Source organism: Malaclemys terrapin, chromosome 1 (assembly GCF_027887155.1).
Source record: "Malaclemys terrapin pileata isolate rMalTer1 chromosome 1, rMalTer1.hap1, whole genome shotgun sequence".
In the NCBI taxonomy this organism is placed as follows: domain Eukaryota; kingdom Metazoa; phylum Chordata; order Testudines; family Emydidae; genus Malaclemys; species Malaclemys terrapin.
In genome coordinates, this window is record NC_071505.1 from 336300362 (window position 1) to 336318378 (window position 18017).

The 18017-nt window shown below is 47.4% G+C and overlaps 1 protein-coding gene across 1 annotated transcript; it reads right to left on the reverse strand.

The window, feature by feature from the left end:
• Positions 1–2172: 2172 nt before the first annotated feature.
• On the reverse strand, positions 2173–9826 carry LOC128830083 (rano class II histocompatibility antigen, A beta chain-like). The gene is made up of 5 exons (XM_054015772.1): positions 9683–9826; positions 9194–9460; positions 8170–8451; positions 7106–7216; positions 2173–3500 (listed from the first exon to the last, which is right to left on the reverse strand). Exons 1-5 carry the CDS (start codon positions 9786–9788, stop codon positions 3418–3420), a joined length of 849 nt encoding a protein of 282 aa, XP_053871747.1. The 5' UTR covers positions 9789–9826; the 3' UTR covers positions 2173–3417.
• Between the last annotated feature and the right edge of the window lie 8191 nt (positions 9827–18017).

Consider the following 18017-nt stretch of genomic DNA (forward strand, 5'->3'; position numbering starts at 1 on the left):
ACTTAGATGATGCTTATCACGGTCGTATTTAATGTACAGATTTTATTTTTATGGCACCCCCAAAAAACTGTCCAGAATTAAAGCAGCAGATAAGAGAAATTCAGAGAGCAAGAAACCCCCTTCCCTTCCCAGGCAGCAAGAGTAATTTTATCATACTTCTCAAAAGGAAAATTAAGCAAAGTCCCCAAGCCTCGCTGCAGCGGGGCACTCAAGATAAGACAAGGAAAATATTTCACTCGTAAGGAAACTATGCTCATCTTGTCACGGCTCTCTTCTCTGGAATCCAAAGCAATAATTACAGCAATTTGTAGATAATTATTTGTTAATTAGAAACAGGCTTGCTGGATATAGTTACCAATTTTCTCCACTGGCTGTGTCATCTGCTCCTTCTGCGACTGCGTGCATCATGGTAGGATGGATTAATTATCCCTAGGTATCCCAGGTTGATGAATGCCCAGTTGTCCCTTTAATATTTCCAGTTAAGGTGATCTCACCATCTCCCACAGCAGCTTGTTTCACTGGGCAATCTAATGAACTGTGCAAATACCGGTTCGTTTCTGCCCATCAGCATTTAAAGACTACTTATTACGGTGGCAGATCTAAGGGCCCAGTCTTGCAACAAGTAGTCCCATTAACTTGACTTCAATGGATCTACTCATGCTAAGTAGCCTGCCCACCGGGAAAGTTTTGCAGGATTAATCCCTAAGTGCTATACAACAATTTAAGTCCTACATGTGATCAGGGTCCTACCATGACTATGTCACCTATCCATTCCACTCTACACTAGTTTTAACCTTGTATCAGAGGGATAGCCATGTTAGTCTGTATCCACAAAAACAACGAGGAGTCCAGTGGCACCTTAAAGACTAACAGAATTATTAGGGCATATACTTTTTTGGGTAAAAAACCCACTTCTTCAGACGCGTGGAGTGAAAATTACAGAGACAGGCATAGATATACTGGCACATGAAGAGAAGGGAGTTACCTTACAAGTGGAGAACCAGTGGTGACAAGGCCACAGTTCAGTCAGGGTGGATATGGTCCACTCCCAATAACTGAGGAGGAGATGTCAATACCAAGAGAAGGAAAATTGCTTTTGTAGTGATCCAGCCACTCTCAGTCCCATTCAAGCCCAAATTGATGGTGTTAAGTTTGCAAATGAATTGAAGTTCAGCAAAAAGCAACAGAGGGTCCTGTGGCACCTTTAAGACTAACAGAAGTATTGGAGCATAAGCTTTCGAGGGTGAATGCCCACTTCATCAGACGTAAGACTTGCGTCTGATGAAGTGGGCATTCAGCCTCGAAAGCTTATGCTCCAATACTTCTGTTAGTCTTAAAGGTGCCACAGGACCCTCTGTTGCTTTTTACAGATTCAGACTAACACGGCTACCCCTCTGATACTTGTAGTTCAGCAGTTTCTCTTTGAAGTCTGTTTTTGAAGGTTTTTGTTGTTGTTCAAGGATGGCTACTTTCAAATCTGTTATTGAATGTCCAGGGAGATTGAAGTGTTCTCCTACTGGCTTTTGTATGTTACCATTCCTGATGGCTGATTTGTGTCCAGTTATCATTTTACGTAGAGACAGTCCGGTTTGGCCAATGTACATGGCAAAGGGACATTGCTGGCACATGATGGCATTTTTCACATTAGTGGATGTGCAGCTGAATGAGCCTCTGATGGTGTGGCTGATGTGATTGGGTCCTATGATGATGTCGCTAGAGTGGATATGGGGACAGAGAAGGAAATGGGTTTTGTTACAGGGATTGGTTCCTGGGTTAGTGTTTCTGTGGTGTGGTGTATAGTTGCTGGTGAGTATTTGCTTCAGGTTGGGGGTCTGTCTGTAAGCAAGGACTAGCCTGTCTCCCAAGGTCTGTGAGAGGGGGATTGTTTTCCAGCATAGGTTGTAGATCGTTGATGATGTGCTGGAGAGGTTTTAGCTGGGGGCTGTACGTGATGGCCAGTGATGTTCTGTTATTTTCCTTTTGGTGCCTGTCCTGTAGTAGGTGACTTCTGGGTACCCATCTCGCTCTGTCAATCGCCCTTCTCTTCATGTGCCAATATCGATTTATGCCTGTTTCTGTAATTTTCACTCCATGCATCTGAAAAAGTGGGTTTTTTACCCACGAAAGCTTATGCCCTAATAAATCTGTTTGTCTTTAAGGTGCCACCGGCCTCCTCGTAGGTTTAACCTTGGGGATGCTACTTTTCAAAGCGTCATTGGGTTTTATCTTGTGTTGGTTCATTTCTGGGACACTGCCAAGTCCCTGAGGTCTGAAATCCAGGTTCTGGTTTATCACTGTGAGTTTGGCACCGATGTTTCTCCTGTTTTTTCCCAATGGCATAAAACAGTTTATTCTCCTGAGGACTGAAATGTTTAGGTCCAACTAAAGTCTTTGGGCTCAATATAGGGGGCTATATATAAAATTTATACAGGAGATCATATTGGAAGAGCTAGTGGTCCTTTTTGGCATTAAATTCTACAAAATCTATGATGGGTGTCAGGATAAAACCCTACGATAAGTACAACAGCAGCAGATTAGTGCATGAGAACCACACCGTGAACCTAGTTAGAGACAGGAACGGAGACTGAGCAGCCGAATTTCAGTGTCTAAGCGGACTGAGGCCGTTGCCAGGAGTAAAAGCAGCAGCAAGAACAAACCAGCAATGACAGTGAAAGGCAAATTAGAGTGTAAACATTCTCTCCATGTTTCTAATCTCATGGGTTGTTAGTTACCTGGGGAAGGCTTTATCTCTTTAATTTGCTGTTCTACATAGGTTTTCATGTTCTGCTCATCAGCTGAGTACAGTACAATCTCCATTAGCCAAAGGGTGGGGTGTCATGATATACAGAATCACAGATCTGTTTCAGAAAGTTACCAAACACATGAAATTAAAGATTAACACCAGGTTAATTAGTACTTTTCATTAACTCACAGTTATCAAATCCTTTCAGACCCTTAGATAAAATTTCTCTAAGTGAAAAGCATTAGTTAGAAACATTACTATTTATTCCCCTCTTTTCTATCTGGGTATGTGCTGCACTCTGAGTAGCGGGACATCCATCCTCAGCTCCATATGAAACATGGATCCTTCCCTCCTCTTCCATTGGAGATTCCCCAAGTCAACAGCTTGCATGAAATCAGCCCCTGAGGGACAATCTCAGATCTACAAGCACTTTGTTCTTTAATTGCAGAGCAGTTAAATCTGGGGCGGGGCGGCAGGAAAAGTTGGCAGGAGGGGAACCTGCTCCAATTGAGGGAAAGTGGTGATTCCCTTCATCAGAGGCAGCACAGTAGTGACCTGAGCAAGAGCCCACAAAAAACAGCTAGCGAGGGGAAGGGAAAGAGTAATGGCTCATGCATGAATACAGAGAGTTAAGGGAAGATTTAGAGATGGCCCTTCACAGAACTTGGAAGGATTTAGGCACAGAGCAGTAAGTTTGTAGAGCTGCCCCTGTCACTCCCAGCAGCCTGAGATTCTGCAGTGTCCAAGCACGGGTACCCTGTGGGGAAAGAGAAGAGAGAAATAACCACTGGGGGACAAGTGGGAATTTTCTCTTGCAGGCTCCAGGGCATTCCCCAGTGACTTTACCGGGCAGCTTCAGGGATAGGAAATACTCTAGCAGGAATCAGGACATTCTGCTGCTGGGGGAGGCTCCCACTTCACCCTGAATGGAGGGAGCAAAATCCTCCTGATTCTCACGCCACCTCCAGCCTCGCAATATTGTTTGGCCTGTTCTACACTGCATGGTTAGGTCGATGTAAGCGGCCTTGTGTCGACCTAGCTGTGGAAGAATCTTCACTTAAATTTAGGGTTACCATTCGTCCGGATTCCCCCGGACATGTCCGGCTTTTTCGGGTTAAAAATAGCGTCCGGGGGGAATTTGTCAATGTCCGGACTTCCCCTCCTCCCCCCCATGCAGAGCGTGCGTGCGGCTTACAGACCAGCCGGGGCTCCGACAGCCAGAGCCAGAGCCCTTCCTGCAACTTCCCCCCCGCCTCTCTCCTGAAACTTGACACCACTCCCCTCCTCTCTCTCCCTCCCCCTCCCTGCACTCACAGATCGCCGGCTGTTAGTCTGGAGCTCCGACCCTGCTGCCCTCCCCCGCTGTCGAGCACGCTGCTCTGCAGCACAGTAAGGGGGCCGGGGGTCAGAGAAGCGGCAGGGAGGTTGGGGGGGGGTAGTCAAGAGACAGGGAGCAGGGGGGAGGGTTGGATGGGTCAGGGAGTTCGGGGGGGGGCTGTCTGGGGGTTGGGGGTGTAAGGTTTTGGGCAGTCAGGGTACAGGTGTGGGGGGGTCTCAGGAGGGGGCAGTTAGGGGACAAGAAACAGGGAGGCTTAGGTAGGGGGTGGGGTTCTGGGGGGCAGTTAGGAGCAGGGGTCCCAGGAGGGGGCAGTCAGGGGACAAGGAGTGGGGGGGGGAGGGTTGGGGGTTCTGAGGGGGCAGGAAGTGGGAGGGAGTGGAAGGGGCAGGGGCGGGGCTAGGACAGGACGGGGGCGGGGCTCCTCCCGTCCTCTTTTTTGATTGTTGAAATATGGTAACCCTACTTAAATTTGGCTCCCGCTGACATGAGGGCCACTCTACACCGATTTAGTAACACCCAGCTCCCCAGGCGGCATAGTCGCGGTCCATGTCAGTGTAGACAATGTGCTGCTTACATTGACTGTTACTGGCCTCCAGGAGCTGTCCTACAATCCCCCCCCACTGACAATACAATCGATACAAGCGCTCCTGGTGAGGACGTGCACCACCAGCACAAGGATCCAACTGTGCACACACACAAGCGATTTCATAACTGTGGTGGCTGTATGCCAATGTAAGTTAGGTCAACATAATTTTGTAGTGTAGACATGGCCTTATAGTCTGAGTGTATAAAGGATCTGGAGATAAGAGGAGACAATAGAGGGGCCCAAATAAGGGTAGCCGAAGTGATACCAATTCAACCAACATCCTCTCTGCTCCTCTTTCCATCCCTACAGCACATTCATCCAGGGGTAGGGTGACCAGATAGCAAGTGCGAAAAATCGGGATGGGGGTGCGGGGGGGTAATGGGCAAATATAAGGCCTATATAAGACAAAGCCCCGAATATCGGGATTGTCCCTATAAAATCAGGACATCTGGTCACCCTATCCAGAGAGCTCTGACGGGGAAGAGACGATTTAACGGGTTGCAGAGTGAAGACTGACGTTACCTTGAGTTTGGGTAATTTGAAGACTTGAAAAACCAAAAGAAATGTGCCCAGAGCCTTAGGCAGGCTGGAGAGCTGGTTCCAGCAGAGTCAAGTCTCCAGACCCTGTTCCCCTATTCCTCTTAATTTAAGGAGAAACTGGTGCTTGGGAACTATTTTTCTAAGGCAGTGGTTCTCAACCTTCTCCATACTGGGACCCAACCCACAGGTCCTGGTCGCATCTAGCAAGGACACCCTCCCAGTAAACAATTTGGGACAGGCAGGGAGGTCATAACTAGAGCTGGCTGTAATTCAGGGATTTGAATATTTACAAAGTAAATTTCATTCTGATCTGGAAGGAAAGCAAATTTACTGAAATTTACTGGAACTGGAGATCCCTAAAAATTTCATTACAAAACAGCAAAATATGGTATTTCTGAGACAAAAATGTGAAATAGCAGCCATGAAACTGACAAGAATGCCAATTTCATTGCTGGTAGCCTCCCTGCCCTGGAGCTGGGAGTCCAACAGTGGCAAGAATCCTGTCTGCAGATGGGGCTCCCAGGGCGGCTGCTGCTGTTGCTGCGGTGCGGAGAGCCAGTCATCCCCCAGAATCCTGGCTCCAGCTGGGCACTTGCAGGGTGGCTGCTGTGTTGCAGGGAACCTGCCAGTCTCCAGCTGGGTGTCTGGGGGCTCAGAGGCTCCCTGACAGGGCTGTGGACCCTAGAGCCTCCGTAAGTTTCCAATTTAAACCTGCCCGTGTTTCGACAAAAATTTCACAGACTCTATAATAGGTATGACAAAACATTTTGATCCAGCGAATCAGCATCTGTCAATGAAACTGTTTCATCCAAAAACAACCAACCAGCTCTAGTCATAACACCCCGACACTTGGTGGTCACAACCCCTGGCTGAGGACCCCTGTTCTTAAGAGAAATAGACCAAGAATGAAGAACCTGCTAAGTTTGCTTGTTTAAGAAAAGAGAGAATCATTGGACAGGCTTAGGCTGGAGAAAGCTTGAGAGTGCTTGTGTGAGAGAGACTCTACCACCAGGATTTTAAACCGGTCGTTCTAGTTCATTTTAAGTGAAAGAACTTAAATTTATGTTAGTGTACTGAGATGAGAGAAAAGTTGGCAAGAGGAACAACCAACCAAAACTTTGGGGTCAAGAGTTCATAGGTTTCTTGGCTGGGTTTGGTTTCTTTTGATTTTAAAGGAGAGGTTACTTAATTATTTTGTACATAAATATGAATTTATCCATATCCAGAGTCTACAAACAGTCTGCAACAAACTGATGTTGCAAGAGTCTGTGGAGCAGAAGTGGAGAATTTGCCATAAGTAACCACCAACATAGTCCAGAATTCAGATGGTCCGTTTCAGAGCTATACCAGGTCAGAGGTTGATCTTTCATGGCCCAATAATGGCCCAAATGGTTCCTGGAAAGGTCTCTAGTCACTGAAGGCCCAATCCAATGTCTGTAGAAGTCATTTAAAACTGACATTGACTTTAATAGGTGTTGGCATAGGCCAAGGGCTTTTCTGCCACCCCAAGCAGGGGGGGAAAAAAAGGGCGTTCAGCGGCAGCTCAATCGCGCCGCTTCATTCTTCGGCAGCAGGTCCTTCGCTCCCTCTCTTCCTCTTTGGCGGCAGCTCAAAGTGGGAGAGAGGGACTGAGGGACCCGCCGCCGAATTACCGCCGAAGACCTAGAGGTGCTACCCCGATACCGGACGGAGTGCCGCCCCTTTGTATTGGCCGCCCCAAGCACCTGCTTCCTTCGCTGGTGCCTGGAGCCGGCCCTGCCTCGACCCTAAAAATCCAAAATGTCCTTGAAATTCAAGTTAACTGTCTTGTTAAATCTAAATGATAGTGAAATCCTAAAGACTATCAGGCCATCTTACTGGGGACACATTTCACCTCCTTCATTCACCTGAAACTCACCTTTCTTATTCTTCTGGTAGACGAGGAGTCCCAGCACCGTGAAGCTCAACCCCAGTACGAAGCCCCCAATTCCAATGAACATCTTGCTCTTGGCAGAGTCAGGCTGTGCCACTGTCAAAAGAGGAGCACCGAGGATTAGGGCTCAGCCTGGACTCTGATTTCCCTTACAGTATCTTTGTTGTCTCACTGACGCGTCTGAGGAAGTAGGTATGTGGGGCACTGTGCCCCATTCTGGATGGCTGTTACACTGCAGCACCTGTTGCCTCCATTTCCCCCACCTTCCTTTGGCCTTCTCCAGCTGTAGGAGTGACATGGCCCTCCAGCCCGACCATTATACAGAGTCCAGTCTCTTCCGGGGCCTCAGTGTCTTTTACCAAAGTCTAATAAACATGGAAATAACCAAACTTTCATCCTAGCTGGGCTCAGCAGGCCACCTCTCCCTCCCAGGCATGCCATGCTACAGTCTTTTCCCCAGGCCACACCCCAGGTTCCTATGCCTCCAACAACCCCCATCTCCAAGGGCTGGCACACTCCTCCCCTCACTCAGGGGCAGTGGCGCTGGAACAATTTTTATAGTGAGGTGCTGAAAACCATTGAACCAAACTGTAACCCCTGTACATGATGGAAACCACTTCAAGTCAGGGGTACTGCTGCTCCCACAGCGCCCCGGGTTCCAGCACCCCTGCTCGGGGGTTCAGGCAGGCTGCAGCCCAGCAGTGTCCCTGCTTCCAGTTCACCTGCTCTGCTCAGCCTTCTTTCAGACTGCTCCCCAGAGTGAGCCCAGCCCAGCCTCTCTCAGCTGGGCTCACCCAGCTCTTTATGGAGGGGGAGGAAGAGGGGAAGGAGAACCCAGCTGGGCTTTATCTCCAATTACGCCTGGCCTACCTGAATAGGTACAAGCAGGTGGGTTAATTGGCCTCTCGGGCCCATATTAACCCTCTCACAGCACATATGGGGCACGCATCCCATCCCAGTCTGCTTCATGGCCAGCCTCTGGTCGTCTCCATAGAGCTAGGAGTGACCCCAAGGCATCCTTCGGGGTTGCCCCAATGTCAGTCTCTTACCCCACTGCATGGTGATGGGCGTTTGCAGGCTGATGTGCTCCACTTGGCAGGTGTAGACATCTCCCCACCTGGGTTTTGTTTCCAGCATCACCTGGATCTGGAAGGTCCAGTCTCCATTATGTAGCAGCTCCCTGGATACAACTCCAGCTGTCTCCTCCTGCCCATTTTTGAACCACTTGGTCGCTATCTCAGAAGGATAAAACCCTGTCGCAGAGCAAACCAGCAAGCTGGGGCGGTGGGAAGACTCTGCTTTCAGGGTGGAAATTTTCACTCTGGGCTTAACTGTGTGTGTGAGAGAGAGACACTTTGGCAAAGGGGCCCAGACACAGAACACACACCTTCTCCTGCTCTGTCCTATCAGAAATTGCTCCTTGCTGGGACATGGGTGGGAATGGGACCAAAGGGGGGCAGCTCAAGTCTACACCATCTGGATTTCTCCTTGAAACCCACCTGTCTGCATCTCCTTCAGCAGTCCTGACTCTGCAATGCACAGCCATGACTGTACTCTGCATGACACCCCTTCCAGCCACACTAGTCCCACCCTCATCACCATCTCCCAGGTGAGGGATCCCCATGGTACCTCAATGCCTCCTGCAGAGAGCTTTGGTAGGGGACGGGTGGGAGGGTTTCACCCGCTGCCCTTAGTCCCAGTCCATGGGGTGCCCACTGCCAGAGGGGGCTGGCAGGACGGGGAGGACCGTGTGTGGAGCTCTGGGATCCTGGCTTGTCTGTGGGACTCACCCAAATTATTTCCTTCAGTATCAGGTTTCGGGAGAATTTCCCTCAAAACTGGGATCTGGGGCCTGATTCAAGCTGAGAGCACCCTTTGTTATTAAAGATTCTGTCTTCTCTAGTCCCATCCTCCGACTCCCCCTCTGCCTCCGCAAGTTCAAACCCAGCCCCACTGACGCTCAATTGCTGTCTGGTAGGGAGTGTGCAGAGGGAGGCAAATATAACACCACCAGATGGGGGGGCTGACCCAAAGTTCCCAGTTCCAATCTGGTCTCCTCCCCCTTCAGCTCACCTCGCCTACCCACAGTGATGTTCTTAAATCTCCTATGGTTATAACTGCAGAACTTCTCCACTGAAGCCCACAAGTAGCTCAGCCACTCCAGCCTGTTCCAATACTCCGCGATCGGCCGACCCAGTTCCGTGCGGGCCACCGAGAAGCCCAAGTCACTGTCATAGTAACAGATCTCCTGCTGGTCCCAGATCAGTCTTTTCAGATACCTCACCCGCTGCATGCCGTTGGTGTAGTGACACTCAGACTTCTCCTGCAGCAGGAAATGCTCTGAGAGGAGAGAGGAGCAGATCAGGAACCCACCTCCACCCACGTCTGCTGCAGCCTTTCCCCATCCTTGCACCCCCCCCCCCACCTTCATCTGCTAGTCCCTTGTGTTGATCCTGTAAGAGAATCTCTGAGCCCTGAGCTGGGCAGAGAGAAAGCTTTTGTGTTCCCCATCCTGAGAGCCCAAAAGGACTTTTTCCCCCCAGCACTGGGGTCTCTGCTTACCTGGAGGGTCTGTGCAATGAGCTCTGTGAGTTCTCAGTGCTATCGCCACTATTAGAGCCCCAGCCCAGCAGTTCCTGGCAACCGCAGGGATCCCCCCGGGGGCCATTGCTGCTCAAGAGGGGGAAAGTTGATGGGGAGATCAAAGCTAACAATAATGTCTCACTCCAGCTCTCGAAAGTGGAAGTTCTCTGCAAAGTCCTGACCACAAAAACTCAGAAAGTTGCCTAATACCCAGGGGATTGGGTGGCCCTCAGCCAATGCCGCAGCCAGCCTCAGGACTGGGCCATATCATTGGTCACTAGGCAGCAATGAGGTCAGCTTCTCCTTTGCAGTAGGATCAACTTCCTAGCGCAAGACAGACCCAGAGTCCCAGCAGCAGCCAGTGTCCCAGAGCGCAGTCACAGCAGAATGGGCAGCAAAGCACCTGGGATACTGTGACGGTTGCTCCAGCCCTCTCTCTCCTGGGGCTGATGTCTCCAAGCCCTCTCCATCCACGGAGCCCATGACAGAAGATGTGATCTTGGAGGACACTGGGCTGCAGGAGGATCAGGGGTGAAAGTCCTATTTGCGGGCTTGGAGCATGCCAGGCATCAGCCCTACACCAGCAAGAACCCCACAGGCGAAGGGGGCTGAGGCAGCTGGGGGCAGCATAGCTTCAAAGCTCATAATCAGACAGGGAGGGTCTATTTGTCTGACCCCTTCTGAGGGTGGGTGTCAGGGCGGGGAAGGATCTGATGAGAAACAGTCAAATGAAAAAGAGTCCCATTCAATTACATCACATAATGGTAGACAGCTAAAAAGTGATAATATTTCAAGTACTTAGATACAAATGCCAGATGTCTAAATAATAAGATAGGTGAACTTGAGTGCCTTGTATTAAATGAGGATATTGATATAATAGGAATCACAGAAACTTGGTGGAATGAGGCTAATCAGTGGGACACAGTAGTACCAGGGTACAAAATATATTGGAAGGACATAACACGTCATGCTGGTGAGGGAATGGCATTATATGTGAAAGAAAGCATAGAGTCAAATGAAGTAAAAATCTTAAATGAACCAAACTGTACCATAAAATCTCTATGGATAGTAATTCCATGCTTGAATAATAAGAATATAGCAGTAGGGATATTCTACCGACCACCTGACCAGGATTGTGACAATGACTGTGAAATGCTCTTGGAGATTTGAGAGGCTACAAAAAAGAAAAAACTCAACAATAATGGGGGATATCATCTATCCCCAGATTGGCAGCTCAGGATGGGATGCAGAGATAAAGTTTCTTGACACCTTAAATGACTGCTTCTTGGAGCAGCTAGTCCTGGAACCCACAAGAGGAGAGGCAATTCTTGATTTAGTCCTAAATGGGACACAGGATCTGGTCCAAGAGGGGAATATAGCTGAAGCGCTTGGTAACAGTGACCACAGTATAATTAAATTTAACATCTGAGGGGTGGGGGAGAATACCACAGCAATCGACCACAGTAGCATTTTATTTCAGAAAGGGGATCTACACAAAAATGAGGAAGTTAGTTAAATAGATTAAAAGGTACAGTGCCAAAAGTGAAATCCCTGCAAGCTCCATGGAAACTTTTTAAAGACACCATAATAGAGGCTCAACTTAAATGTATACCCCAAATTAAAAAACATAGTGAGAGGACCGAAAAAGTGCCACCGTGGCTAAACAACAAAGTAAAAGAAGCAGTAGGAGGCAAAAAGGTATTCTTTAAAAAGCGGCAGTTAAATCCTATTGAGGAAAATAGAAAGGAGAAACTCTGGCAAATGAAATGTAAAAATATAATTAGGAAGGCCAAAAAAGAATTTGAAGAACAGCTAGTCAGTCTCAAAAAGTAATAACAAAAAAATGTTTAAGTACATCAGAAGCAGTAAGCCTGCTAAACAACCAGTGAGGCCACTGGACAAACATGATGATAAAGGAGCACTCAAGGACAGAAAGGCCATTGCGGAGAAACTAAATGAATTCTTTGCATCGGTCTTCACAGCTGAGGATGTGAGGGAGATTCCCAAACCTGAGCCATTCTTTTTAGGTGACAAATCTGAGGAACTGTCCCAGAGAGAGGTGTCATTAAAGGAGGTTTTGGAACAAATTGATAAACTAAACAGTAGTAAGTTACCAGCACCAGATGGTATTCACCCAAGAGTTCTGAAGGAACTCAAATGTGAAATTGCAGAACTACTAATTGTGGTATGTAACCTGTCATTTAAATCAGCTTCTGTAACAGATGAGAGGAGGATAGCTAATGTGACGCCAATTTTTAAAAAAGGCTCCAGAGGCAATCCTGGCACTTACAGGCCAGTAAGCTTAACTTCGGTACTGGGCAAACTGGTTGAAACTATAGTAAAGAACAGAAGTATCAGACACATAAATGAACACGATTTGCTGGGGAAGAGTCAACATGGTTTTTGTAAAGGGAAATCATGCCTCACCAATCTACTAAAATTCTTTGAGGGGGTCAACAAGCATGTGGACAAGGGGGATCCAGTGGATATAGTGTACTTAGATTTTCAAAAAGCCTTTGACAAGATCCCTCACCATAGGTTCTTAAGCAAAGTAAACTGTTATGGGATAAGAGGGAAGGTCCTCTTATGGATCAATAACTGGTTAAAAGATAGGAAACAAAGGGTAGGGATAAATGGTCAGTTTTCAGAAAGGAGAGAGGTAAATAGTGGTGTCCCCCAGGGGTCTGTACTGGGACCAGTAGCATTCAACATATTCATAACTGATCTGGAAAAAGGGGTAAACAGTGAGGTGGCAAAATCTGCAGACAATACAAAACTGCTCAAGATAGTTAAGTCCAAAGCAGAATGCGAAGAGCTACAAAAGGATCTCACAAAACTGGGGGACTGAGCAACAAAATGGCAGATGAAATTCAATGTTGATAAATGCAAAGTAATGCACATAGGAGATCATAATCCCAATTATACATATAAAATGATGGGGTCTAAATTAGTTGTTACCACTCAAAAAAGAGATGTTGGAGTCATTGTGGATAGTTCTCTGAAAACATTCACTCAATGTGCAGTGGCAGTCAAAAAAGCAAACAGAATGTTGGGAATCATTAGGAAATGGATAATCAGACAGAAAATATCATCTTGCCTCTATATAAATCCATGGCATGCCCACATCTTGAATATTGCATGCAGATGTGGTCACCCCATCTCAATAAATATATATTGGAATTGGAAAACGTACAGAAAAGGGCAACAAAAATTATTAGGGATATGCAACAGCTTCCATTTGGGGAGAGATTAATAAAACTAGGATTTTTCAGCTTGGAAAAGAGATGACTAAGTGGGGATATGATAGAGGTCTATAAATTCATGACTGGTGTGGAAAAAGTAAATAATGAAGTGTTATTTACTCCTTCTAATAACACAAGAACTAGGGGTCACCAAATGAAATTAATAGGCAGCAGATTTAAAACAAACAAAAGGAAGTATTTCTTTACACAACACACAGTCAACCTGTGGAACTCTTTGTCAGAGGATGTTGTGAAGGCCAAGACTATAACAGGGTTCAAAAAAGAACTAGATAAATTCATGGAGGATAGATCCATCAATGGCTATTAGCCAGGATGGGCAGGGATCGTGTCCCTAGCCTCTATTTGCCAGAAGCTGGGAATGGGCAACAGGAGATAGATCACTTGATGATTACCTGTTCTGTTCATTCCCTCTGGGGCACCTGGTACTGGCCACTGTCGGAAGACAGGATACTGGGCTAGATGGACCTTTGGTCTGACCCAGTATGACCATTCTTATGTTCTTATGAAAGAGGGAAGAACCCAGTCCTTCCTACTGGAGACATGGAAGTTGTGGGGGATAGATGGGCAATAACTGCTGACAGCCAGAGAGATGAGGCCCCATCCCCCAGTTTCTGGTTCATACCCCCACTCCCCTGTGTTGAGAGCCCAGAGAGGACCAGAGCCCCCAGCCCATTGTGCATTGGACAGCACAGGGAGCTGTCACAGCAGGGCAGGGCTGGCAGAGTTGGAACTATTTGCCCTTAGGCACATCTGTTATAACAGCCAACAGCCCCATCCCAGCTTCAGACCCCAGGGAGGAGAATCCAGCCTTGCCTTTTGCTCACTCCCTGTGCGGGGACATACCTGAGCTCAGCTAGTGTCAGGATCTTCCCCCATGCTGCGCACACGGGGAGCTGCGCCAGCTTTCTCACCCTGAGAAGCTTTGACATCAGATGACAGGACACCTGCAAACAAAGAAATAACCAATGTCAAGTCTCCCCAGGAGTGAGCCGAGCGTGTACTTCTCCCTCTGCAAGACCCACCACCTGCCTCCCCTCTCAGCACAGGACAAAGGGGCAAGATACAACACAACCCCATCCCCGCCTCGGCAAGCCAGCAGCCCTCACGCCACACACCTCCTCCTCATTACAGTAACGTTCCTATTTCCATCATCACCAGGCCCTTGAGGGGCCCCATCAGTTCCCCTCCCCAGCAATCCCATCACCCCCATTTCAGTGCTGGGATCTCTCTCCCTTTAATCTGGCATCGCTGCACAGCAGTTTCTTCATTGTCTCTTTAGCCTGCTATGACATGCTCCTGTACCAGATGTAGATAGGCTACAGAGATTGCTTATGCACACCAGATGTATTCATCATAAGATACTTCAAAGCTCTGCTAGGTATGGCTGAGGTTTGTTTAAATAAAGTATTTTACACACAGTGCTCCTTAGTGGCCGAGCAATATAATACAGATGAGCGTCCCATTACATCTCCCCCTTTAAGTTCTACATTCCTAACATCTACAATATTTACACTATTGCACTATCTTTGATGTTCAGTATGTATCAGTCTGTTAAGTGTCTCTGAATTGTATTGGCTTTCTAATTACACGACCCAAGCGCATGACAAAGTGGTCATCTGGTGGTCCATTAGTTGCAACAACTGGCTGTAGTTTGTTCAGAATTCGAGTCGTCTTCTTCTTGTTCTGCATCTGCTGTCTGTAGAGTTTTCTCTGTTGATTGTTTTCTGAAGAACCAACTGTAGATGTTGGGAGTTTCTGCTGAACTCGCCACTGTCACACACGGTCTCCATCACACACGATCTGGGTGCTGAATTGTTTTTCTTTACGACAGCTGGGGCTGTCTGTCCCTTTTCTCCATCCAATTGACATGAACACAGTCACCAGGGTTCTAGACCCAGCAATTCGCTGAGTGACATCTTTAGTAAACGTGTTCATAAGCTTTTTATAGCCTTTTTATCCTATTTGGCTACTCTCTTTATGTCTGGCCACCTTGGAGATAGATTCTTTCCCAAAGCTGGAACAGTAGTTCTGAGTTGTCTTCCCAACAGGAGTTGTGCTGAACTATATCCGGTAGCTGCTGGTGGTGTTAATCTATAACTCAGAAGAGCAAGGAATGGATCTTCCCACTGTAAGATTGTCTCAGCTGTCTGTACAGCTCTCTCAGCCTCTCCATTCGCTGGTAATGGGTAATGGAGGCTGCTAGTAATACGATCAAAATAATATTTTGTTTGGAATGACTTAAATTATGTTGCAGTGCTTGTGGTCCGTTGTCCTTTACTAGTTGTTCTGGAATACTGAAGTGAGCAACAGTGCACTTCAGTTTCTTGATAACACTGACAGGTTATATCTTTTAAGTTATTTCTATATACCTGGAAAAATAGTCCATGATGACCAAGTAATGATGTCTTCTGAATATGCATGAATCTGCAGCTAGTCTCTTCCAAGGACTGCCTGGTAGAAGTGTTGTTATTAAAGGTTCTTTGTGCTGTGTTGGTCTATTAATTCTGCAATAGTCACATACAGATACTTTACTCTTTATGTTCTTGCTGATGCACTGCCACCACATTGGCTAGTTGGTCCACTCAGGGCATTTAGTTAATCATTAATGTCCTTCATGGATGAGGCTTAAGATTTCTCCTCTCATTTCATTTGGAATGATGATGCCATTGTCTTTAACCATGAGTCCATTTGACTTGCTTAATTGTCCACGCACCACAAAGTAGTCTCTGGTCACTTCCTTAGTGTCCTTTAGATACTTGGGCCAGCCGCCCCTAATGTAATGTAGAACGTCCTGACATTGCATGTGTGTCAAGGTTGCTTTTTGTAACTGGAGTAGTCTCTTTTCTGACTCTGGTCTCGATGTGTCGATAGCATCCCCATACATCTTTATATCCTCTTCGAGCTCACGGGTAATTGAGTGTGATGCTGGGTTCTGTGACAGTGTCTGCTACTACCAGCTTTTTCCCCAGAATATATTTAGCAATTGGATCTTTTCTGTTGATGAGGGTTGACATTATCCAGCATTCAGTCTGGACTGATGAACAGCTGTGTCCCCTCAGCTCCCCAAGCACTGGGAGGGAGGGAGGAGAAACAGGACGTGGCGGCACGCTCAGGGGAGGAGGCGGAGGTGGAGGTGAGCTGGGGCGGGGAGCTGCCGGTGAGTACTCCAGCCCCAGAGCACCCATGGAGTCAGTGCCTATGGTGAGCATTACCTCTCCTCACACACAGCCTCCAGCATGTAAGTTACTTACAGTTATAATATATGTGCACTATGTCCAATCACTCATGAATTACACAGCAGAGCAACACCAGCAAATTCCCAGTCCCATACTTCCCCCCAGAAATCTATGTCTTGTACTGCCCAGCTCTTTCCTGGACAATACAAGGTCATATAAAATCCATCATTTTATTAATAGAAAATGATATGCACAAATCCTGTTAACTCAAATAGAGTTTCCCGAACACACTTGTTTAGATAAAATAATGAAACAAGTTTATTAACTACAAAAGGATAGCTTTTAAGGGAATATAATAATGAGGCATAAAAGTCAGAATTAGTTAGAAGAAAAATAAAAGTAAAATGCAACTAACGCCTAACTTAACAAACTAGAGTAAATTCCAAGCAAAGGTTTCTCTCATCACATTTCACCAGTCTTAGGGCAGTCCTGCTCTACAAACTTGCATTGGCGCCGCTGCTGGTGCAGCACTTCCGGTGAAGATGCCCTCAGGCAACGAGAGAGAGCTCCCCTGTTAGCTTAATAACTCCACCTCTGCGAGAGGCGGTAGCTATGTCAGCAAGAGATGTTCTCCCGGGCACAAAGCGCTGTCTACACATAGGTCAGTGTAACAACATCGCTCAGGGGTGTGGATTATTCATATCCCTGAGGGACGTAATTCGACCAAAGGAATTCTGTAGAGTAGACCAGGGCTTACTGGCCGAACTTCTTTCAGTCAGGATCTCTCCTCACAGTCCAATGCTGTTTCCTTTGTTCTTCCGGTGGCGTGGGTGCCGTGAGCAGAGAGAAGGGGGGGAATAATTTGGGGCATCTGCTCTTTCTCCTTATGGTTCTTTCTCTTCCTCAAGAAGCTTCTCCCGCAGGGGGACCCAGGGGGCCATGGCCCTATCATTTTTAAAAGTGGGAGGGCTATGCCCTCCCACTTTTTACTGGCTGTAAAGGCAAGTGATAGGGGGGAGGAGGCAGAGAGGAGCAAGCAGGAGGGTTTGGGGGAAGAGGTGGCACAGGAGTGGGGCCTCGGGGAAGGGGCAGTGCGAGGGTGGGGGCTCAGAGGCATGAGTGGCTCAAGGGCAGGGGTTTGGGAAGAAGGGGCAGTGTGAGGATGAGGGCTCGGAGAAAAGGGTTGGTGCAGGGGGTGGGGCCTTGGAAGGAAGGGGCAGCACGGGGGGCAGAGCCACAGTTTGGTCACCGGTGGGGCCCCCCCTCCACTTTTAGGAAGCTTCTGCCACTCCTGATCTCCAGCTGAGGTTCAGGAGACAGAAATCTGTGTGGATGGGAACCCCCCGCTGTTTTTTTGTCAAGATATAGCTTTTCGCCCACATCCTCTTTCCTGCCAAAGAATGGCCACTTACCCAGGTGATGGTCCATTTGATTTTGTTGACACCTGGATGAGGGGTTGGCTTGCCTTTTGTCTTTGGGAACTGGTTTGTGGCTGATCCCCAGCCTTGAAACATGTCTTAGTAATACCATACAGTGGAATCTTATAACTTTACATACAGTGTTGCCACACATTTTTACCAGGACAATAATGATCAGCAAATTATGAGTTTTCAAATGATACCTCACAAGGCATACTTTCTACAAAATTATCATAATCCTGTGAAAGAGGTGAACACAGGAGTATCGACCGTCACACCCTCTCCTGCACACAGCAACAGAAAGCACAGGAGGCTACCAAAGAGCTGAGGTTAAAGATTAACACCAGATTAATTAGTACATTTAATTAACTCATCATTATCAGACACTTTCAGACACCTAGGTAAGTTGCTTTCAGTGCCAGATATTAATGAGAGTCACTATTATTTATTCTCCTGG

What these genes read in the sequence shown, in the direction of transcription:
- LOC128830083 (XM_054015772.1), bottom strand. Translation starts at nt 9,788, where the DNA reads ATGGCCCCCGGGGGGATCCCTGCGGTTGCCAGGAACTGCTGGGCTGGG. An exon ending in TCATTGCACAGACCCTCCAG is followed by an intron (nt 9,461 to 9,682) that starts GTAAGCAGAGAC and finishes CTCTCCTCTCAG; the next exon opens with AGCATTTCCTGCTGCAGGAG. An exon ending in CATCACTGTGGGTAGGCGAG is followed by an intron (nt 8,452 to 9,193) that starts GTGAGCTGAAGG and finishes TCACACACACAG; the next exon opens with TTAAGCCCAGAGTGAAAATT.